Source organism: Elephas maximus, chromosome 24 (assembly GCF_024166365.1).
Source record: "Elephas maximus indicus isolate mEleMax1 chromosome 24, mEleMax1 primary haplotype, whole genome shotgun sequence".
NCBI classification, from domain to species: Eukaryota; Metazoa; Chordata; class Mammalia; order Proboscidea; family Elephantidae; genus Elephas; species Elephas maximus.
In genome coordinates, this window is record NC_064842.1 from 28,768,292 (window position 1) to 28,792,957 (window position 24,666).

The 24,666-nt window shown below is 43.1% G+C and overlaps 1 protein-coding gene across 2 annotated transcripts in view; it reads left to right on the top strand.

Annotated features, from left to right (window-relative positions):
* Window positions 1-23,359, top strand: part of GNG4 (G protein subunit gamma 4) — a 101,823-nt gene extending 78,464 nt beyond the window's left edge. For both annotated transcript variants that reach the window (XM_049868692.1, XM_049868693.1), the window contains one exon: window positions 19,886-23,359. In XM_049868692.1, coding sequence (XP_049724649.1) covers window positions 19,886-20,014 — 129 coding nt within the window. In that variant the 3' untranslated portion in view covers window positions 20,015-23,359. The remainder of the gene's footprint in view (window positions 1-19,885) is intronic.
* The last annotated feature ends 1,307 nt before the right edge of the window (window positions 23,360-24,666 follow it).

The following is a 24,666-nucleotide window of genomic DNA, read 5'->3' on the forward strand; positions in this document are numbered from 1 at the left end:
TGCCTTAATAATTTCTATTAAATTTTCTCACACATATTTCTTGAACATGCTTTTCGTCCCATGAGAATGTGACTAGATGAATGATGAAATAACACCCTGTGTGTATAATGACATCTATTATATCAATTAGCCACAAGCCAGCAAGCAGTGCTGTTCCCATTTACAAGAGTGAAAATTGAGTGTCCAGTGGTCGTCTTGCCCCAGATGACACAGCTGATTAGCACTGAGGACAGCTCAGTCAGGGACATTGCTTCTTGACTCACATCGAGTGCTTCCTCCCTAAGAGGCACCACTACCTTCCTAGAGTCCTCCCTGAGTCAGAACCTTAAATCAGGGTTCTTGTTATGTTCATCTCTATGTCCCAAAATCATTTGAGTGGCTCACTAGTCTCTTTCACAGATAAATCATTCTTTTGGTAAACTGGTAAAATGCCTAAGTTATGGATTTCTTTGTGGAAAATCAGGGGGTATCAAAACTGAGAGGTAATTAGAGTGAGATAGGACACGTGCTGGCCTGTCGAAAGGTTTGGTTAAGTCGAGGTCCGGGATGTATCTGGTTCAGTCATATTCTAAACCAGCTAAGCAAGAGCTTTGTTGTTCTCGTGGTAAAGTTCACATTATAACAGCTCTGACGTAGGTTAACTTGGAGATTTACCTCACAGCGTGCAATCAAATTTTGATGGGGTGGGGGGAGCCTTTATGCTGATGAGAGTAAACAGTGGTTTTTTTTTTTTTTAATCCACTATTGGGAGTCCCTGGGTGGTGTAAAAGGAGCTCTGGTGGCACAGTGGTTAAGCGCTCAGCTGCTAACCAAAAGATCAGCTTTTTGAACCCACCAGCTGCTCTGCCGAAACAAGATGTGGTGGTCTGCTTCTGTAAAGATTATAGCTTTGGAAACCCTATGGGGCTGTTCTACTGTGTCCTATAGGGCCACTAAGAGCTGGAATCGACTCAACAGCAACAGGTTTAGTTTTTTTGTTGTTTTGGGTGGTGCAAGCAGTTAACCCACTCAACTGCTAACCAAAAGGTTGGGAGTTCGAGTTCACCTGGAAGTACCTCAGAAGAAAGGCCTGGAAATCTATTTTCAAAAAATCAGCCATTGAAAATCCTGTGGAGCACAGTTCTACTCTGATACACATGGGGTCTCTGTGAGTCGGAATTGACTTGATGGCAACTGGTACTTGGTTAACCCACTGTTATGAAGATTTGACTTTAGAATTAAGAAGAGACTCTCTGTTGCATTATTTATTTATTCTCACATATCCTCCTTACCACCAGCACTAGAGCCTTTGGTGTCCACCTCCACGTATGACCTTACCCACTCCTCTGGTGTCCACCTCCACATATGACCTTACCCACTCCTCTGGTGTCCACCTCCACGTATGACCTTACCCACTCCTCTGGTGTCCACCTCCACGTATGACCTTACCCACTCCTCTGGTGTCCACCTCCACGTATGACCTTACCCACTCCTCTGGTGTCCACCTCAATGTATGGCCTTATCCACTCCCAACTAGACCCTGTCTTCCACTGAGGACCTCCTGGGCGGGTAGAACTATTCCCCATACCAGCCATATGCCAATGATCGGGAATTGCCTATATCGATCTGAATCAATGTAAAGTAGTGGGCTGGGAGCCACTGGAAACCATAATATGGGAGTATCAAGAAATTGCCCTTAAAAATTGGTGTGTTGATCTCAAATATTTCCGCTACTAGAAGAAAAAAAAAATTTTTTCACAAGTGTTTACCCTAATGTGTTTACTCAAAATTTGGAGGTGACTCATAGACCTGTAATGCCCTGAGGATCAAACTTGGGAATAACTGGCTCGTGATTTCTTAATTCTGGAGAATGCCCAAGTTTGATTTTGTAAAAGATACCATTGCACCATAGTGGGACGTGGAGGTAGCTGCAACCTGACTGTGCCCTCCGACTATAATTCTGCTTTGTTTTCTTGAGGTGAAGGGAGGACTGGGCAAAGCCAACACAGATGCTTTTACTTGATTCCAAGTAGTATTGTTAGACTGGGATTGCTGAGAAATAGGTTTGGGTCTCTACTTCAGATGCAAAGGATAAGTGCAGTGGATGTCACAGGCAGAATAGTAATTATGTCATCTGTCTTGTCATGGAATGTGACTATAGTAATTGCAACATTTTCTCCCATCATTGAAGCCTGTAATTATAGTGCAACTAGCAGGATTATGTGCTAACTTGGGCTGTTTTAATCACCTCTTTTACTCTATAATGTAGTGGTAAAATCCCACAGTTGTTGCCAGGCTGCCGATTCTTTTCAACATCTGTTATCTTGTAACTCAGTTCAGTACTGAAGAGGGGAGGCGATGAGGCTCTGGGCATCATGGAGGACTTTAGATAAAGCAGGCTTCAGACTTGAGGAGAAAGCATAAGGGGTAAGGGAGTTTTAGATTTCCAACCAGAATAGAGTCTTCTCTTTGAAAACTAATCATATATTATGTTTCAAAGATGGAGGCTGTTTCATGGGATTTGGCAATGTCTGTAACCCACATTTTATGTGCACTGAAGGAAGCCTCTGACCATGAAAATCAATCTAGGGCTTATTAAGAAAACCCTCCTACTCAATTTAAGGAGCAGGTTGAGATTAAATCATGCCTGGATACTAAGCTGTGTGTCTGGATGTCACCTTTCATGTGTAAGGCTTATCGGGTGCTCGTTTATTGTTTTGTTGTTTTGTGCCATCAAGTCGATTCTGATTCAGAGCGACCCGGTGTGACAGAGTAGAACTGCCCCACAGGGTTTCCTAGGCTGAAATCTTTACAGAAGCAGATCGCCAGGTCGTTGTCCCAGATGTTCATTGCCTGTATTTATTTTTTTAGATCACATGGCAACAAGTTTCAGGGGTTATCCATGATACTTTGATGAACATGGGACATTTCGATGGCCATTGAGCACTCTGTGAAATAAGGGGGCTGATAGTTAAGGTGGAAAAATCTGGATCACTTTGCTGTGTGATAGCTTACACTATTGAACAGAGCTGCTCACGAGTGAACTCGCTATTTTTCGGTAAGTTGGAGTGCACCTAGGAGATCTGTATTGCATGGAACAGCCCAGGTCCACACATTTGGCCTTAAACCAAGCGCTTGTTGCTTGACACCGATACTGGATTTATTCGTTTCTGTTGTACCGGTGCGTGGACAGGACTCAGCAGTCCAAATGGGTGTAGCAAACACAACTGTGATCCTAAAACAACAACCACAAAAGGAGGTAATCTAAGAAAAACTTGTTTTCCTAGAAAAAAAAAAATCATGACATCAAGTACAGTCCCCGTTTTAAGAGGTGGTAGAAAAATTCCCACATTAGGCTCACTTAGAACTAGCAAGGGCAGACATTAAAGGTACGTTTGCTGGACTATTGCAGATGCTGTCTGTGAAGAGAGAAGATTCACTGATGTGAGAGGGGCATGGCATGTGAGCCCAGCCCAGTCTCTCCTCCACTAGGTGGTCCCTCAGAGCCCGAAGTGTTTTGAGCCCGCTCCTCTAATTGCCTTGGCAGTGATGTATTGGTTGACAGTGCAGCAGCCCCAGTGACACGCCCCCTCGGGGTTGCTCTCAGAATTCAACTAGTCACATCCACACGTGATGGAGGTAGACAACCATCTGTCCAAGTAAATCTACCAAGAGGAAGAGTGCTGTGAGCGCTGATTTCGCAGCCCAACTTCTGGCCAATTGGCACAAATGCTGTTGGAGGCATAGGTAGAAGGGGATTAATCCGCCGTGGAAGCCTGAAGGAAGTAGAGTCTTGGAGGCACAAGTTGGTAGTGTCCACCCAGCACTGCCCAAGGCATGGGGGAGAGGAGCAGGGGCCAGCTGAGGAGACTTATCTATTAGAGTTTCCTTAGCAAGACTGTCCCTCTATCAAATGAAGAAACTTAAGGAACATTAGGCATGAGACTTCTCTTGTTCATATGGTTTCCCAGATAGCTTGTCTACAAAAAGAGAGAGTGCTGGCCAGGTGGACAAACACATTCTGGCCCACCAGACCGTTACAGTTTTCACTATCAATTAATAAAATGACTGCTGTGGCATGTGGTTAAGAGTATAGATTCTGTGGCCAGACTTCTTGAGTTTGAATTTTGGCGTCAACTCTTACTAGATGAGTGGTTTGGGGCAGTTTCTTAATCTTCATGCCTCAGTTTCCTCATCTGTGAAATGGCTTTAAGAAATAGCACTTATCAAAAGAATTAAATGAGGTAGTATACATGATTCATTTAGCACAGCCTGGCACATAATAAGCACTCAGTAAATGTTAGCTATTATTTTTATTATGGTTTGATACAGGTGTCTTCTTGAACTTGTTTAATATGAGTCTGCCACAAGAAAAAATCCATTCCCAGTGTGCAAGAAAATCATGTTTCTGGGCCCCTAAGGCTGAGGACTCACCTCCGGATAAAGTAGCAAATTTAGCAAGGTAACTGCACCATGGGGGACTAGGCTGGGTTTTAGACCCTCCCCACTGGAGTCCCTGTGTAGTGCAAATGGTTAACACACTCAGTTGCTAACTGAAAGGTTGGAAGTTTGAGTCCACCCAGAGGCACCTCAGGAGAAAGGCCTGGCCGTTTATTTCCCAAAAATCTGCCACTGTGGAGCACAGGTCTACTCTGACACACAGGGACACCATGAGTCGAGATCGACTCCATGGCAACTCATGTTGTGTCTCATTGCCTCTCTTCACGGAACCACAGTGAAAAGCAATTATGCTCTTGTGCCGTTTTAGCACATACTGATTATTATGCTAAGGAGCCCTGGTGGCACAGTGGTTAAGCACTCAGCTGCTAACTGAAAGGTTTAAACCGACCAGCCACTCCGAGGGAGAAAAATTTGGCAGTCTGCTTCTGTAAAGATTACAGCCTTGGCGTCTGGAGTCTTAAAAGCTAGCAAGCAGCCATCTAAGATGCATCAATTGGTCTCAACCCACTTGGAGCAAAGGAGAATGAAGAACACCAAAGGCACAAGGAAAATATGAGCCCAAGAGACAGAAACGGTCGCATAAACTAGAGCCTGCATCAGCCTGAGACCGGAAGAACTAGATGGTGCCCAGCTACCACCAATGACTACCCTGACAGGGAACACAACAGAGAATCCCTGATTGAGCAGGAGAAAAGTGGGTGGGGTGCAGATCTCAAATTCTAGTAATAGGGCCAGACTTAATGGTCTGACTGAGACTGGAGGCGCCTCAGAGGACATGGCCCTCAGACTCTCTTGTTAGCCCCAAACTAAAACCATTCTCAAAGCCAACTCTTCAGACAAAGATTAGACTGGACTATAAGACATAAAATGATACTGGTGAGGATTATGCTTGCTAGCTTAAGTAGACACATAAGACTGTGTGGGCAGCTCCTGTCTGGAGGTAAGATAAGGCAGAGGGGGACAGGAACTGGTTGAATGCGCACAGGAAATACAGGGTGGAGAGGAGGAGTGTGCTGTCACGTTATAGGGAGACCAAGTAGAGTCACATAACAATGTATGTATAAGCTTTTGTATGAGAAACTGACTTGCATTGTAAACTTTCACTTAAAGCACAATTAAAAAAGAAAAGATGACAGCCTTGGAAACCTTATGGGGCGGTTCTGCCCTGTCCTATGTGGTGGCCGTGAGTGGGAATTGACTCGACAGCAATGGGTTTTGATGATTATGCTAACTTTATAATTTTTGAGTCTTCTCAGATCTTCTAGAGGGCAAAAATCATGACTTAATCTTCCTCCTGTGTCCTCTCAACGAGCTAAAAGGTAGACACTCAGTAAATACTTCCTAAATGAGATAATAAGGTTTATAGAGAATTTAAATAAACTGGAACATGTCCAAAAAAATGAAATAGATGAGAAAATGGAAGTTAGAAAACTTGAGAGGGATCGTGGTCAGACAAGACATTCTTTAATGAACCACCTAGAAGAGCTCACCTAATTCAAGGACCAAGACTTGGAACACCTTGAAGGAGGGGTTAGGTGGGTGTTAGAGGACAATGTGTGGGCTGGTCTGGGTGGCAGTGAAGTGATTGCCAGAGGGACCACTGGATGCATTCAGAGGCAATGGGGGATACCCCAGTGGCATCTGCATCTCTGGGCATGGTGAGAAGCCAGGAGTGGAGGGGGACAGGTCATGACTAAGGCAGCTCAGGAGGGCACTTGGCTTTAGTTCAAAAAATGGCAGCAATGACGCTACAAGAAGGGCTCAACCGGCCCGGACCCATGGTCTGTGCCTGGTACACTCCCTGCATGACTCTTGTCCTTGCATGTATCCGTGACAGCCATGAGGGCCTCAGAAGTCAGCTTCCCTGCTGCTGTGCTCTAGTTCCCTGTGACAGTTCCACAGGTCCCCTGCAGGCCTGATGCCCCCGACCCCGGGGAGTATATATGTGGCCTCTGCTTCACTGGAAGATTCCTGTATGCGGTGTCCTGTAAACCACTGCATGCTTCAAAACACCCCACTCAACTCAGTTTACATTTATTTAGGATCTAAAATACCAAACACAGTGCTATTAGAGCTAGAATCATCGACTACTAGAATAAAAGGGAATTTAGAGAAATCTAACTCTCCCGCATTTTACCAACGAGGAAACGGAAGCTCAGAGAGGTTGAGTTACTTGCCCAAGATCACACAGTTAGCCTAGGGGCAGAGCTGGAACTAGAAACATGATACTCTTTGGTACCCTTTTCTCTATGCCATATTCCCAGCAAATGTAGGATTTGCCAGGCATTAGGTTGACTCATCTGCTCAATTTCTACTTGATTTATTTGAGGGGGAAATTCATTGTGTATCTCCACTGGACTTGTTTGTAGGAGTCCACCCCCTGCAAAAGTCTGGGCTGGAAATCAGACGTAGAATCTTCTTAAATTTTAGAAGATGAGCCAGTTTCAAAAATCCAGAAGGAGGTGGAGCCAAGATGGCGGACTAGGCAGACGCTACCTCGGATCCCTCTTACAACAAAGACACGGAAAAACAAGTGAATCGATCACATACATAACAATCTACGAACCCTGAACAACAAACACAGATTTAGAGACAGAGAACGAACTAATACGGGGAAGCAGCGATTGTTTTCAGAGCCTGGAGCCAGCGTACCAGTCAGGTACGGCACAAGCACAGAGAGCTGCTCCACCCCCCTGAACTAACCCCGGGAGGGAGACCAGCCGGTTCCGCGGGCGGCATGGGACGCAGCCGGTAGGAGAAGTCCCCGGGAGGCAGTAACTGGTCTTGGAACGGGGAGAGCAGCGTCCCAGCCAGGGAACCATCCCGCTGGGATTTGGACTGGACGCAGGTACGGCATAAACACGGACAGCTGCTCCACCCCCCTGAACTAACCCCGGGAGGGGGCCAAGCCAGTCCCTGCGGGCGGCGTGGGACGCAGCCGGTAGGAGAAGTCCCCGGGAGGCAGCGACTGGTATTGGAGCGGGGAGAACAGCATCCCAGCCGGGACACTCGGTCACGGCACAAGCACAGGGAGCTGCTCCACCCACCTGAACTAGGGGCCCAACTGGTTTGCGGGGGCGGCACGGCCATGCAGCTGGAGGGACGAGAAGTCCCCAGGAGGCAGCGACTGATTTTGGAGTCGAGAGTGCACCGTCCCAGTAGGGGAGCCTTGACGCTGGGCGTGGGGCTGGAAGCGGAGGATCTGACCGTGACTCCAGCGGGCCAGACCCCCCAGGGGCAATCTCCACACAGCCAGCACACATATGCGATGCGCCCCGCGGGAATCTCAGATATAATAGTCATTCCAAGCAAGACAAGCAACTCTGGCTATATTCTGAGGTGCTACTCTCCTATCTCTCTGTTCCCTCCCCCACCCTCCCCAGGCGGCTTCATTAACATCCGAATAGCCTGAGCCAGAGGGAGAACTCTGATAGGGATCTGACTGCATTTTTTTTTTTTTAACGGATTTTCTGGAAAAACTAGTTTCCCAGTGATGGCTCGGAGACAACAATCCATATCAAACCACTTAAAGAAGCAGACCATGACAGCTTCTCCAACCCCCCCAAACAAAAGAATCAAAATCTTTCCCTAATGAAGATACAATCCTGGAATTATCAGATACAGAATATAAAAAACTAATTTACAGAATGCTTAAAGATATCACAAATGAAATTAGGATAACTGCAGAAAAAGCCAAGGAACACACCGATAAAACTGTTGAAGAACTCAAAAAGATTATTCAAGAACATAGTGGAAAAATTAATAAGTTGCAAGAATCCATAGAGAGACAGCATGTAGAAATCCAAAAGATTAACAATAAAATTACAGAATTAGACAACGCAATAGGAAGTCAGAGGAGCAGACTCGAGCAATTAGAATGCAGACTGGGACATCTGGAGGACCAGGGAATCAACACCAACATAGGTGAAAAAAAATCAGAGAAAAGAATTAAAAAAAATGAAGAAACCCTAAGAATCATGTGGGACTCTATCAAGAAGGATAACCTGCGAGTGATTGGAGTCCCAGAACAGGGAGGGGGGACAGAAAACACAGAGAAAATAGTTGAAGAACTCCTGACAGAAAACTTCCCTGACATCATGAAAGAAGAAAGGATATCTATCCAAGATGCTCATCGAACCCCATTTAAGATTGATCCAAAAAGAAAAACACCAAGACATATTATCATCAAACTCACCAAAATCAAAGATAAACAGAAAATTTTAAAAGCAGCCAGGGAGAAAAGAAAGGTTTCCTTCAAGGGAGAATCAATAAGAATAAGTTCAGACTACTCAGCAGAAACCATGCAGGCAAGAAGGGAATGGGACGACATATACAGAACACTGAAGGACAAAAACTGCCAGCCAAGGATCATATATCCAGCAAAACTCTCTCTGAAATATGAAGGCGAAATTAAGATATTTACAGACAAACACAAGTTTAGAGAATTTGCAAAAACCAAACCAAAGCTACAAGAAATACTAAAGGATATTGTTTGGTCAGAGAACCAATAATATCAGATATCAGCACAACACAAGGTCACAGAACGTCCTGATATCAACTCAAATAGGGAAATCACAAAAACAAACAAATTAAGATTAATTAAAAAAAAAAATACACGTAACAGGGAATCATGGAAGTCAATAGGTAAAAGATCACAATAATCAAAAAGAGGGACTAAATACAGGAGGCATTGAACTGCCATATGGAGAGTGATACAAGGCGATACAGAACAATACAAGCTACGTTTTTACTTAGAAAAATAGGGGTAAATAATAAGGTAACCACAAAAAGGTATAACAACTCTATAACTCAAGATAAAAGCCAAGAAAAACATAACGACTCAACTAACATAAAGTCAAACACTATGAAAATGAGGATCTCACAATTTACTAAGAAAAACGCCTCAGCACAAAAAAGTATGTGGAAAAATGAAATTGTCAAAAACACACATAAAAAGGCATCAAAATGACAGCACTAAAAACTTATTTATCTATAATTACGCTGAATGTAAATGGACTAAATGCACCAATAAAGAGACAAAGAGTCACAGACTGGATAAAGAAACACGATCCATCTATATGCTGCCTACAAGAGACACACCTTAGACTTAGAGACACAAACAAACTAAAATTCAAAGGATGGAAAAAAATATATCAAGCAAACAATAAGCAAAAAAGGAGTAGCAATATTAATTTCTGACAAAATAGACTTTAGACTTAAATCCACCACAAAGGATAAAGAAGGACACTATATAATGATAAAAGGGACAATTGATCAGGAAGACATAACCATATTAAATATTTATGCACCCAATGACAGGGCTGCAAGATACATAAATCAAATTTTAACAGAATTGAAAAGCGAGATAGATACCTCCACAATTATAGTAGGAGACTTCAACACACCACTTTCGGAGAAGGACAGGACATCCAGTAAGAAGCTCAACAGAGACACGGAAGATCTAATTACAACAATCAACCAACTTGACCTAATTGACTTATACAGAACTCTCCACCCAACTGCTGCAAAATATACTTTTTTTTCTAGTGCACATGGAACATTCTCTAGAATAGACCACATATTAGGTCATAAAACAAACCTTTGCAGAGTCCAAAACATCGAAATATTACAAAGCATCTTCTCAGACCACAAGGCAATAAAACTAGAGATCAATAACAGAAAAACTAGGGAAAAGAAATCAAATACTTGGAAAATGAACAATACCCTCCTGAAAAAAGACTGGGTTATAGAAGACATCAAGGAGGGAATAAGGAAATTCATAGAAAGCAACGAGAATGAAAATACTTCCTATCAAAACCTCTGGGACACATCAAAAGCAGTGCTCAGAGGCCAATTTATATCGATAAATGCACACATACAAAAAGAAGAACGAGCCAAAATCAGAGAACTGTCCCGACAACTTGAACAAATAGAAACTGAGCAACAAAAGAATCCATCAGGCACCTGAAGAAAACAAATAATAAAAATTAGAGCTGAACTAAATGAATTAGAGAACAGAAAAACAATTGAAAGAATTAACAAAGCCAAAAGCTAGTTCTTTGAAAAAATTAACAAAATTGATAAACCATTGGCTAGACTGACTAAAGAAATACAGGAAAGGAAACAAATAACCCGAATAAGAAATGAGAAGGACCACATCACAACAGAACCAAATGAAATTAAAAGAATCATTTCAGATTATTATGAAAAATTGTACTCTAACAAATTTGAAAACCTAGAAGAAATGGATGACTTCCTGGAAAAACACTACCTACCTAAACTAACACATTCAGAAGTAGAACAACTAAATAGACCCATAACAAAAAAAGAGATTGAAACGGTAATCAAAAAACTCCCAACAAAAAAAAAGCCCTGGCCCGGACAGCTTCACTGCAGAGTTCTACCAAACTTTCAGAGAAGAGTTAACACCACTACTTCTGAAGGTATTCCAAAGCATAGAAAATGACGGAATACTACCCAACTCATTCTATGAAGCCACCATCTCCCTGATACCAAAACCAGGTAAAGACATTACAAAAAAAGAAAATTATAGACCTATATCCCTCATGAACATAGATGCAAAAATCCTCAACAAAATTCTAGCCAATAGAATCCAACAACACATCAAAAAAATAATTCACCCTGATCAAGTGGGATTTATACCAGGTATGCAAGTCTGGTTTAATATCAGAAAAACCATTAATGTAATCCATCACATAAATAAAACAAAAGACAAAAACCACATGATCTTATCAATTGATGCAGAAAAGGCATTTGACAAAGTCCAACACCGATTTATGATAAAAACTCTTACCAAAATAGGAATTGAAGGAAAATTCCTTAACATAATAAAGGGCATCTACGCAAAGCCAACAGCCAATATCACTCTAAATGGAGAGAACCTGAAAGCATTTCCCTTGAGAACGGGAACCAGACAAGGATGCCCTTTATCACCGCTCTTATTCAACATCGTGCTGGAAGTCCTAGCCAGGGCAATTAGGCTAGACAAAGAAATAAAAGGTATCCGGATTGGCAAGGAAGAAGTAAAGTTATCACTATTTGCAGATGACATGATTATATACACAGAAAACCCTAAGGAATCCACCAGAAAACTACTGAAACTAATAGAAGAGTTTGGCAGAGTCTCAGGTTATAAAATAAACATACAAAAATCACTTGGATTCCTCTACATCAACAAAAAGAACACCGAAGAGGAAATAACCAAATCAATACCATTCACAGTAGCCCCCAAGAAGATAAAATACTTAGGAATAAATCTTACCAAGGATGTAAAAGACCTATACAAAGAAAACTACAAAGCTCTACTACAAGAAATTCAAAAGGACATACTTAAGTGGAAAAACATACCTTGCTCATGGATAGGAAGACTTAACATAGTAAAAATGTCTATTCTACCAAAAGCCATCTATACATTTAACGCACTTCCGATCCAAATTCCAATGTCATATTTTAAGGGGATAGAGAAACAAATCACCAATTTCATATGGAAGGGAAAGAAGCCCCGGATAAGCAAAGCATTACTGAAAAAGAAGAAGAAAGTGGGAGGCCTCACCCTACCTGATTTCAGAACCTACTATACAGCCACAGTAGTCAAAACAGCCTGGTATTGGTACAACAACAGACACATAGACCAATGGAACAGAATTGAGAACCCAGACATAGATCCATCCACGTATGAGCAGCTGATATTTGACAAAGGACCAGTGTCAATTAATTGGGGAAAAGATAGCCTTTTTAACAAATGGTGCTGGCATAACTGGATATCCATTTGCAAAAAAATGAAGCAGGACCCATACCTTGCACCATGCACAAAAACTAACTCCAAGTGGATCAAAGACCTAAACATAAAGACTAAAACGATAAAGATCATGGAAGAAAAAATTGGGACAACCCTAGGAGCCCTAATACAAGGCATAAACAGAATACAAAACATTACCAAAAATGATGAAGAGAAACCCGATAACTGGGAGCTCCTAAAAATCAAACACCTATGCTCATCTAAAGACTTCACCAAAAGAGTAAAAAGACCACCTACAGACTGGGAAAGAATTTTCAGCTATGACATCTCCGACCAGCGCCTGATCTCTAAAATCTACATGATTCTGTCAAAACTCAACCACAAAAAGACAAACAACCCAATCAAAAAGTGGACAAAGGATATGAACTCACATTTCACTAAAGAAGATATTCAGGCAGCTAACAGATACATGAGAAAATGCTCTCGATCATTAGCCATTAGAGAAATGCAAATTAAAACTACGATGAGATTCCATCTCACACCAGCAAGGCTGGCATTAATCCAAAAAACACAAAAGAATAAATGTTGGAGAGGCTGCGGAGAGATTGGAACTCTTATACACTGCTGGTGGGAATGTAAAATGGTACAACCACTTTGGAAATCTACCTGGCATTTTCTTAAAAAGTTAGAAATAGAAGTACCATACAACCCAGAAATCCCACTCCTGGGAATATACCCTAGAGATACAAGAGCCTTCATACAAACAGATATATGCACACCCATGTTTATTGCAGCTCTGTTTACAATAGCAAAAAGCTGGAAGCAACCAAGGTGTCCATCAACGGGTGAATGGGTAAATAAATTGTATATTCACACAATGGAATACTACGCATCGATAAAGAACAGTGACGAATCTGTGAAACATTTCATAACATGGAGGAACCTGGAAGGCATTATGCTGAGCGAAATTAGTCAGAGGCAAAAGGACAAATATTGTATAAGACCACTATTATAAGATCTTGAGAAATAGTACACCTGAGAAGAACACATGCTTTTGTGGTTACGAGGAGGGGAGGGAGGGAGGGTGGGAGAGGGTTTTTTATTGATTAATCAGTAGATAAGAACTGCTTTAGGTGAAGGGAAAGACAACACTCAATACATGGAAGGTCAGCTCAATTGGACTGGACCAAAAGCAAAGAAGTTTCTGGGATAAAATGAATGCTTCAAAGGTCAGCAGAGCAAGGGCGGGGCTCTGGGGAACATGGTTTGCGGGGACTTCTAAGTCAATTGGCAATATAATTCTATTATGAAATCATTCTGCATCCCACTTTGAAATGTGGCGTCTGGGGTCTTAAATGCTAACAAGCGGCCATCTAAGATGCATCAATTGGTCTCAACCCACCTGGAGCAAAGGAAAATGAAGAACACCAAGGCCACACGACAACTAAGAGCCCAAGAGACAGAAAGGGCCACATGAACTAGAGACCTACATCATCCTGAGACCAGAAGAACTAGTTGGTGCCCGGCCACAATCGATGACTGCCCTGACAGGGAGCACAGCAGAGGACCCCTGAGGGAGCAGGAGATCAGTGGGATACAGACCCCAAATTCTCATAAAAAGACCAAACTTAATGGTCTGACTGAGACTAGAGGAATCCCGGCGGCCATGGTCCCCAGACCTTCTGTTGGCACAGGACGGGAACCATCCCCGAAGACAACTCATCAGACATGAAAGGGACTGGTCAGCGGGTGGGAGAGAGAAGCTGATGAAGAGTGAGCTAATTATATCAGGTGGACACTTGAGATTGTGTTGGCAACTCTTGTCTGGAGTGGGGATGGGAGGATAGAGAGAGAGGGAAGCTGGCAAAATTGTCACGAAAGGAGAGACTGAAAGGGCTGACTCAAGAGGGGGAGAGCAAGTGGGAGTAGGGAGTGAGATGTATGTAAACTTATATGTGACAGACTGATTGGATTTGTAAACGTTCACTTGAAGCTTAATAAATTTAATAAAAAAAGATAAAATAAAAATAAAAATAGAACTGAAAAAAAAAATCCAGAAGCAGAAGTGTGTGGCTTCATGCCCTGGAAACATTAAAACATTTTTTTCATCCATTTGTGGAGTATTTTTATCATTCTGTAGAAGATTTAGACCCTGAAAAGTACTAAAAGAATTTTGTTTGACTGCTGTATAGTTACCCCTGCCTGTAAGCCTCTAATAAGCACTTACAGGCAGAACAACCTAATTGGCAGGATGAGTTAATGCACAGGCCACCCATTTGCCAAGCACGTGACACAACACGCAGTGAAATGAGCTATAACCTCATCTTCTTAGTGATGCTTATCAGAGCCCTGCCCTATGTCACCCAGCCTTTCTTCTGGAACTCCTGGGCCTGAGCTGGGAGACAGGGTGAGGAGTTGGGTGGCAGCTTGATGCACAATTGCTCTGCCTCAGCAGGCTTGAGATAAGCCTGGGAAGAAAATGGAGGGGAAGACTTTGTGTTCAGAAGCAACTCTGTCTACAAACCAATGGTGATTCCAAGCTAAGAGTTAAAGCGTGTGCTTGCAATACCAGCTAAATGTACTTTCTGTTGAAGAGGGTAGAATCTCTCTCTCTGTTGGTCATGAGGAGTCCTGGGTGGCACAAACTGTTAAGATGCTCAGTTGCTAACCAAAAGGCTAGAGGTTTCAGTCCACCCAGAGGCACCTCAGAAAGAGGCTTGGCAATCTATTTCTGAAAAATCAGCCATTGAAAACCCTGGGTAGTCTTTATACTTATCTGGGAAAAAAGAGAAAAAAGGAAACCAAAAAATTAGAGAAGAAAGTAGTCCGCAGGACTAATTGTGTACACAAACCACAGCCTCATCTACCCTGAAACTGGAAAAACTAGATGGTGCCTGGCTACCACTATCTACCGTTCTGATCAGGGCCGTATAGGTGAATCCTGGTAGAATGGGAGAGAAATGTGGAACAGAATTCAAATTCTTAGAAAGTCCAGACTTACTGGACTGATTGAGACTAGAGGACCCCTGAGACAGTCATCCTAAGATACTCTTTAAACTTTAAGCCAAAATTATCCTTGGAGGTCACCTTTTAGCTAAATAACAGATTGGCTCATTAATTAAATAATATCACCTATAAGTAATGAGTTCCTTTAAAAAAAAACCATCTATATGAGATCAAATGACCAAAAATTACTCTAAAGCAAAAATGAGAAGATAAGGGAGCAAAGAAACTAGCATACTGAAAATGGTACAACCAGAATGGAATGAGTGAGAATGATGACACATTGTAAAAAATGTAACCAATATCACTGAATAATTTGTGTAGATATTGTTACATGGGAACATAATTTGTTGTGTAAGACCGGTTAATACAACTATTATTCAAATTTACACATCAACCGCTAATGCCAGGTGAGGAAATGGAAGATTTTTACCAACTTCCGCAGTCTGAAATTGATCAAACCTGCAATCAAGATGCATTGATAATTGCTGGTGATTGGAATGTGAAAGTCGGAAACGAAGTAGGATCAGTAGTTGGAAAATATGGCCTTGGTGACAGAAACAACACTGGGGATTGCATGATAGAATTTTGCAAAACCAGCAACTTCTTCATTGCAGATAACTTTTTTCAATAACATAGATGGTGACTATACACGTGGACTTTCTTCATACCTATTTAATCTGTATGCTGAACTATATGACGAAGAACGGGGCATCAGGATTGGAGGAAGACTTATTAACAACCTGCGTTATGCAGATGACACAACCTTGCTTGCTGAAAGTGAAGAGGACTTGAAGCATTTACTAATGAAGATCAAAGACCTCAACATAAAGAAAAGAAAAATCCTCAAAACTGGACCAATGAGCAACATCATGATAAACGGAGAAAAGATTGAAGTTGTCAAGGATTTCATTTTACTTGGATCCACAATCAACAGCCCTGGAAGCAGCAGTCAAGAAATCAAAAGACGCATTGCATTGGGCAAATCTGCTGCAAAGGACGTCTTCAAAGTGTTGAAGAGCAAAGATGTCACCCTGAAGACTAAGGTGCGCCTGACCCAAGCCATGGTATTTTCAGTCACATCATATGCATGTGAAAGCTGGACAATGAATAAGGGAGACTGAAGAAGAGTTGACGCCTTTGAATTGTGGTGTTGGCAAAGAATATTGAATATACCAAAAGAATGAACAAATCTGTCTCAGAAGAAGTGCGGCCAGAATGCTCCTTAGAGGCAAGGATGGTGAGACTGCGTCTTACATACTTTGGAAATGTTGTCAGGAGGGATCAGTCCCTGGAGAAGGACATCATGCTTGGCAGAGTACAGGGTCAGCGGAAAAGAGGAAGACCCTCAACAAGGTGGATTGACAGAGTGGCTGCAACAATGAGCTCAAGCATAACAACGATTGTAAGGGTGGCGCAGGACCGGGCAGTGTTTCGTTCTGTTGTGCGTAGGGTCACTATGAGTCGGAACTGATTTGACAGCACCTAACAACGACAACAACAACATACACGTGGACCTCACCAGATGGAATACATAGAAATCAAATTGACTACATCTGTGGAAGGAAGCAATGGAAAATCTCAATATCATCAGTCAGAACAAGGTCAGGGGCTGACCGGATCAGACCATCAGTTGCTCATATGCAAGTTCAAAGTTGAAGCTGAAGAAAATTAGAACAAGTCTATGAGAGCCAGAGTATGACCCTTAGTAGATTCCACTTGAATTTAGAAACCACGTCAAGAACAGATTTAAATCATTAAACACTAATGACCGAAGACCAGACTAGTGCAAGGACATCATACATGAAGAAAGCAAGAAGTCATTAAAAAGAAAGAAAAGGCCAAAATGGATGTCAGAAGAGACTCTGAAACTTGCCTTTGAATATAGAATAGCCAAATCGAAAGGAAGAAATGACGAAGTAAGAGGGCTAAACAGAAGATTTCACAGGGTAGCTCAAAAAGGCAAAGTATTATAAAGAAATATGCAAAAGGCCTAGAGTTAGAAAACCAGATGGGAAGAACACACTTGGCATTTCTCAAGCTGAAAGAACTGAAGAAAGAATTCAGGCCTCGAGTTGCAATATTGAAGGATTCTATGGGCAAAAATTGAATGACGCAGGAAGCGTCAAAAGAAGATGAAAGGAATACACAGATTTCCTGTACCAAAAAGAATTGGTTGACATTCAGCCATTTCAGGAAGTAGCATATGATAGAGAACCAATAGTACTGAAGGAAGAAGTCCAAGCTGCACTGAAGACATTGGCAAAAAACAAGGCTCCAGGAATTGACAGAATACCAGTTGAGAAGTATCAACAAGCAGATGCAGCATTGGAAGTACTCACTCGTTTACACCAAAAAATTTGGAAGACAGCTACCTGGCCAACCGAATGGAAGTGATCCATATTTGTGCCCATTCCAAAGAAAAATGATCCAACAAAATGCAGGAATTATCAAACAATATTAATATCACACACAAGTATAATTTTACTGAAGATCATTCAAAAGCAGTTGCAGCAGTACATCAACAGGGAACTGCCAAAAATTCAAGCCAGATTCAGAAGAGGACATGGAATGAGGGATATCATTGCTGATGTCAGACGGATCTTGGCTGAAAGCAGAGAATACAAAAAAAAGATATTTACTATTGTCTTATTGACTATGCAAGACGTTCAACTGTTTGGATCATAACAAATTATGGATAACAATAGGAAGAATGGGAATTCCAGAACACTTAATTGTGCTCATGCGGAACCTGTACATAGATCAAGAGGCAGTTGTTGGAACAGACCAAGGGGATACTGTGTGGTTTAAAATCAGGAACGGTGTGCATCAGGGTTATATCATTTCACTGTACTTATTCAATCTGTATGCAGAGCAAATAATCTGAGAAGTTGGATTATATGAAGTCCAGCTATATGAAGAAGAATGAGGGATCAGAATTGGAGGAAGACCCATTAACAACCTAAGATATGCAGATGACGCTACCTTGCTTGCTGAAAGTGAAGAGGACTTGAAGCACTTATTGGTGAAGATCAAAGACTACAACCTTCAGTATGGATTATACCTTAACACTAAGAAAACAAAAATCCTCACAACTGGGCCGCTAAGCAGCATCAAGGATGTCAAGGATTTCATTTTACTTGGATTCACAGTCAACACCCACAGAAGCAGCAGTCACAAACTTAAGGCATTTCATGGAGAAAATCTGCTGCAAAAGACCTCTTTAAAGTGTTTAAAAAGCAAAGATGTCACATTAAGGACTGAGGTGCGCCTGACCCAAGTCACGGTGTTTTCAGTCACCTCATATGCATACAAAAGCTGGACAGTGAATAAAGAAGACCTGTGAAGAATTGATGCCTTTGAATTATGGTGTTGGCAAAGAATATTGACTATACCATGGACTGTCTAGGAAGAGGTACAGCCAGAATGCTCCTTAGAAGCAAGGATGCCAAGGTTTCATCTCACGTAGTTTGGACATGTTATCAGGAGAGTCCAGTCCCTGTAGAAGGGTATCATACTTGGAGTCATGGATTGAATTTTGTCTCTCCAAAAAAATGTGTGTCAACTTGGCTAGTCCATGATTCCTGGTATTGTATGATTCTCCACCATTTTGTCATCTGATGTGATTTTCCCATGGGTTGTGGATCCTACCTCTATGATGCTAATAAGCTGGGATTAGCAGCAGTTATATTAATGATGCAGGACGCAATCTATAACATTAAGTTTTGTCTAAAGCCAATCTCTTTTGAGATATAAAAGAGAGAAGAGAGCAGAGAGACATGGGAACCTCATACCACCAAAAAAGCAGCACCAGGAGCAGAGTGTGTCCTTTGGTCCCAGAGTTCCTGTGCTAAGAAGCTCCTAGATCAGGGGAAGATAGATGACAAGGACCTTCCCCCAGAGCTAACAGAGAGAGAGCCTTCCCCTGGAGCTGGCACCAGAATACACACTTCTAACCTCCTAAACTGTGAGGAAATAAATTTATCTTTGTTAAAGCCATCTACTTGTGGTATTTCTGTTATAGCTGCACTGTATAACTAAGACACTTGGTAAGGTGGAGGGTCAGCAAAAAAGAGGAATACCCTCAATGAAACGAATTGACACAGTGGCTACAACAGTGGGCTTAAGCAGAAAAATGATTGTGAGGATGGTGCAGGACTAGGCAGTGTTTCCTTCTGTTGTCCATAGGGTCGCTATGAGTTGGAACCGGCTGGATGTCACCTAACTGCAAACAGTCTGCTGTGTAAACTTTTAAAAATATTTTTTAAAAAAGAAAAAGAAAATCCTATGGAGCACAGATCTACTCTGACACGCACTGGGTCTCCATGTATCAGAATCCATGGCAACTGGGTTTTTTTGTTTGTTTTTGGTATGTTGGCTGTGAGAGTAGATTTCAGTGACACCAACAATAAGTCACACTGGCATGGCCAGGGTGGCACTGTGCTTTATCCTTGAGAAACATTAGCAGAGTAACTGTAAGGCTGCTGGCCTAGACCCTCTATTTAACCCATTCCCCTCTGCATGCTGACCTGCATCTTCCCAGGGCAGCATCTCCTACTTTGGAGGCTGGTTTCAAGCCTGTCTCCCCAGGTCTGCACGGACCCTCCCTCCAGGTTGGAGGCTGTCGGGGACACATCCTCATTGGACCACCCTCACCAACCCTGTGCTCTTCTCTCCTCGCAGGTCTCCCAGGCAGCAGCCGACTTGCTGGCTTACTGTGAAGCCCACGTACGGGAAGACCCCCTCATCATCCCGGTGCCTGTGTCAGAAAACCCCTTCCGAGAGAAGAAGTTCTTCTGTACCATCCTCTAAGTCCCTGTGTGAGGAAATGTCTCCATGTCTGTCCGTGAACCTCCCTGTAGAGACCACGCATGCTCTGAGCCTTAGCGAGCCCAGCCCATGCCCTACCCAGAACCACTGCCCAAGTTTACCTGGCTTTTCACTTGTTCTTTTGCATTGCATTCAATTTCATTTTCATTACTCACAAAGAAATAGACGTCTTTAGCCAGATAGCAAATGCACCAAGTAAAAATGAATATGGACTTAGAGGTTTAAATTTTTTAAACAACGATCTCCAAGTTCAAACACATAAAGTTAGCACATTTCAGTGGATAACTTATTGGAAAGAAAACTGCCCGAGATTCCCCCATTCAAAGTAGTTCTGTTTTAAATTGGAGTATTTCAAGCAATAGAAATACATGTGGAAAGTTTCCACCTCCTTTCCAGGAGAGAGCTGCTCTGGAAATTCTCTTTCCTGCTTTTCCATCACCCTGTTCAGAGAAAATAATCCAGAGGATTGGAATGGTTTTCTTAATTTGTATCTTCCTAGGATGGTATGTTCCAGACCCTGCTGGGGGCGTCCTTGCCCCTGCTTTCCCACGGCTAATTATTGACCCTTTTATAGGTGGTCCTTCGACAAACATAGATGTTAGGTGAGTGTTTTAGCACATTTGACAGCTGTGACCTCTCCAGATGCCACCTTTGCCTGCTCCCTCCTGTCTGCCCGAGGCCTCATGGGGCTTCACCAGAGCAGCTCCTGCCCTGAGGGCTGTCACGTGGCACCAGCTTGCTCTGCGCCAGACACTGGTCTAAGCATTCCCATGTAGGCATTTGATCAGTCCTCCAACAATCCCAAGAGTGTATGCCTGCTTTAGAGATAAGGAAACTGAGGCAGAGCTAAGTAACTGGGACACAGAGAGAGTGAGTCATTTGCCCAAGGTTAGGATAGTAAACAGGAAAACTGGGATTTGAGTACAGGAAGTCTGGCCCCAGAATCCTCTCTCTTATCCCCTGAGCTGTGCTGCCTTCCACTTACACCACACAGGTTCCCCTGCAGACAACCTGAGCTGCACCCGCTGCCGAAAACACCTGTATTATACCGTCCATGGTCTACTCAGCTGCACACTGCTCCTCCCCTCTTTCCGGTAGGAGGCATGTTGACCCCATATTCTGGAAGTTCCTGGAAGACAGTACTCGGATCCTAGGGGAAGGCTAGACAGCAGTGAATTAGCCCTTGGTTTTCTGAGCAAACCTGCAGGCTCACCTAAAAAATCCTACCACCCCTGATGAAAGAGAAGGACACAGCACGGGGCAGAGAGCTCTTTGTCTAGGTTTGCTCAGTGCCATGTGTTTGGAAACTGACTTTCTCCCTGGCTCTGACAGCAGTGCCGTGGGATATAGAGATGTAGCCATTGTGGGCCTAAAATGTTCTAATCTGCAAGCTGAAGATCATGGTAATTACTCCTGCCTTTCTGTCTAGGGATAAATAGAGAGGTGCTTCATAGATAAAAGCTCTGATTATTATTTAAAATATAAATGTACTAACTGCCCAGATCTAATGTAGGGAAGAATGAAGTGGCTTCAAAGATAGCATGGTTTAGTTGGAGGAATAATAAAAAATTGCCTATGAAGAAGCATCTCTGATTTTCAGATCAATTAATGACTTGCTCCTCTTGTAAATGGCTTTAGTACATTTTAATTCTTTGACTCTTTTGTTGAAACCCACTCCTGGCTTCGTTAAAGCTCGCTGATAATGCCAGTGTTGTTAGAAAGCCACATGCTCGAGCTCAAGAAGACCCGTGTGCCATGTGTGCTAATAAGACTCCGATTCTCCTGTATCTTGGTTTATGACCAGGGTCCCTTTGTTCTATTGTCCGTGTCAACATCATTAACCTGATAAGGCAAAGCGCAATCCATGAAAGCACACCAGAGAAGCCAGGAAAGTGGGACAGAACAGATGCTTGGTGAAATCAGGCCACGAAAATATGTGGTTTTCATCTTCCACCAAGCCTTCTCCTCTTTGTTTCTCCCTTGACCATGCCTCCACATTCTGCCCACCATGCCGCTTTCCATTTTTCCTTTTCCTCCTCTCTTAAGAGGTGCTTTTTCGTCCTTTTGCTACACCTCAGCCTTTCAGTCTTAAGGCAATGTGCGTGACTTCCTTCCCCTCCAAGGTGTCCCTGAAAGTGAGTGCTCCCCGGTCAAGGGCAGGCTCCTGCACGTGGGAGAGGAGGTACACAAACACGTGAGTGAGTGCCCTTGTCCCTTTTAATGGCCATTGGAAGGTGAATGAAATAAAACCTGCTCACACATGGTGTGTGCCTGCAGCACACACTTGTCATTTTTTTGTTTTCTCTTTGGCTGGCCAACATCTGACCTCCCCTCCTGTTTGGGAAGATGATGCCTTGTGTATAGATTTGATGAGATGATGCCTTGTGTATAGATTTGGTGAGATACACTGCCACCTCCCCTGTGGGAGCTGAGGTAGGAAGATCGTCTCTCTTAGGTGCACCCCCTGCCAGCGCTGCACCAGTAGAAGTGGCCAGTGACCTGGGAGGGGCTGCTTGGACTTGCCATTTGGGACTGTGAACCTGGAGCAAGTGACACAGAAACAAAGGGATGTGAAGCTGATTTCATGGTTGCTGTGGTGGTGTCCAGGGCTGGCAGTCTGTAGGGATGGTGGTGTCCACTGGTGACGAGGTTCAGGGCAGGCAGAGTCCTGGGCAAGCGATTCTTATTCCTCTCCTTGGCCCCAAGAGCTGTCTCGGCTCCCATACACCTTCCTAGCTTTCCCTTCTAGCTTCCTGTCAATTATTTGATCCTTTAGGCCCCATCCAATAAATTCCCTTTTCTTCCATGAAATAGCTCGAGTTCAGTGTACATGCCCTATGACCTAACAGTTCCATTCCCAGGTGTATACCCAACAGAAATATGTGCGTATATCCACCAGAAGACACATACTAGCACGTTCACAGAAGCACTCTTCATCGTAACCCCAAACTAGAAAGTACCCAAATGCCTGTGTTGAATGGATGAATAAATTATGGTATATTCACACGAGGGAATCCTACACAGCAATGAGAACGAATGGTCTGCAAGTACACACCACAACGTGGATGAATCGCACAAGCCCGATGCTGAGCGAGATAGAGCAGAATACATACATACTATGTGATTCCATGTATAGAAAGTACAAAACTGGCAAAACTAATCTATGCTGTTGGAAGTAGGAATTGTAATTTCTCTTGAGGTGATGGTAACCAGAACGGGAGCTTCTGGAATGTTCTGTTTCTTGATGTGGTGTTGGCTACCTGGGTGTATTCAGTTTGTGAAAATTCTCCATGCTATATACGCTTAATGATTTGTGCACTTTTCTGTATGTATGTTATACTTCAATAAAAAGTTGGTTTCTGTGGCCAACAACCAAAAAACTTTTTTGTTTCTTTTTTGGCACTTTGCTCAACTTTTCACTCCTATTTAGATATAACATTAACAGGGCAATTTAAGAGTGCTTGACAACATCAAGTAAGCATGTCGAAATCCAAAATACTTACGACCCACAGCTAGCAGAGGGCTCCCTGTGAATAGGACATGGGAATGCCACTCTGTGGAATTTGTCTTTTGGGGCAGCAGTCAGGAATCCTATTGGGATTTCTCACTTGGATCAACCTCTCTGTGATGAGGCAGATGCCACCCTCTCGGCCTTTTCTGCTTTCTGAACATCAGGAGTGAATAGAGGGACTAGCCTGCCACAAAGTCCTAGTATCAACACCAACTTGCTCTGTGATGACTCGTCTTCTAAACGCAACCCCAGCCTCCCAGTCCACACCAGCCTGGAGACACAGCTGGTGTCACAAGCTGCTGCTTTGGCTCTGCTCCCACCCCCGGGAAGCTCCAGCCCCCTTCAACCCTCCAGCTCCAGAGGGTTCCCAGTGGTGTCCCACATGCTCTCAGCTACCAAGCAAACTCTGCCGTTTCCTTCTCTCAGTTCTGACACGCTGAGTCACAGGGAGATCACAGAGTGGCTTCATGCTGGGTCCCCTGCTACATGAGTCAAAACGTCTTACCTTTGATTTTGCACTCCAGCCCCCGCGGAACTCAACAATGAATTGATGAATTGTCAGCTGCCTCCTCTGAGGGAGCCATGGGAGGTGAGCACACCAAAGGTCAGAAAGAACTTTGTTCTGGTGGCTTTTCAAAGTTGAGACTAAAATAATAATGCTGGTTATAACAGCTAATATTTTGACCTAAGAAGAATGTGAATAATAGATTACACCTGGATGGTGCAAACAGTTAATGCTAACTGAAAGGTTAGAGGTTCGAATTCACCCAGAGGTGCCTTGAAAGAAAGGCCTGGTGATCTGCTTCCAAAAAATCAGCCACTGAAAACCCCATGGAGCACAGTTCTCTGACACACATGGGGTCACCATGAATTGGAATTGACTCCATAGCAACTGGCTAATAGATTACAAAGACTTTATTTACATTGCCATTTCTTTCAGCTCTTCAAGGTGGTTTTTATGGAGGATCAGAACAAGGCTACCTATCCAACCCCAAGTTTCAGCTGTGTCCCCTGATGGCACCCTGCTCTGCCCTCCAGGACAAGGGTGTGGACTACAGCAGCAGTGATGGCCGGTAAGCTGGGTGCTGCAAGACTTTAACGCTTCTAGAGGTAAATGCGGATA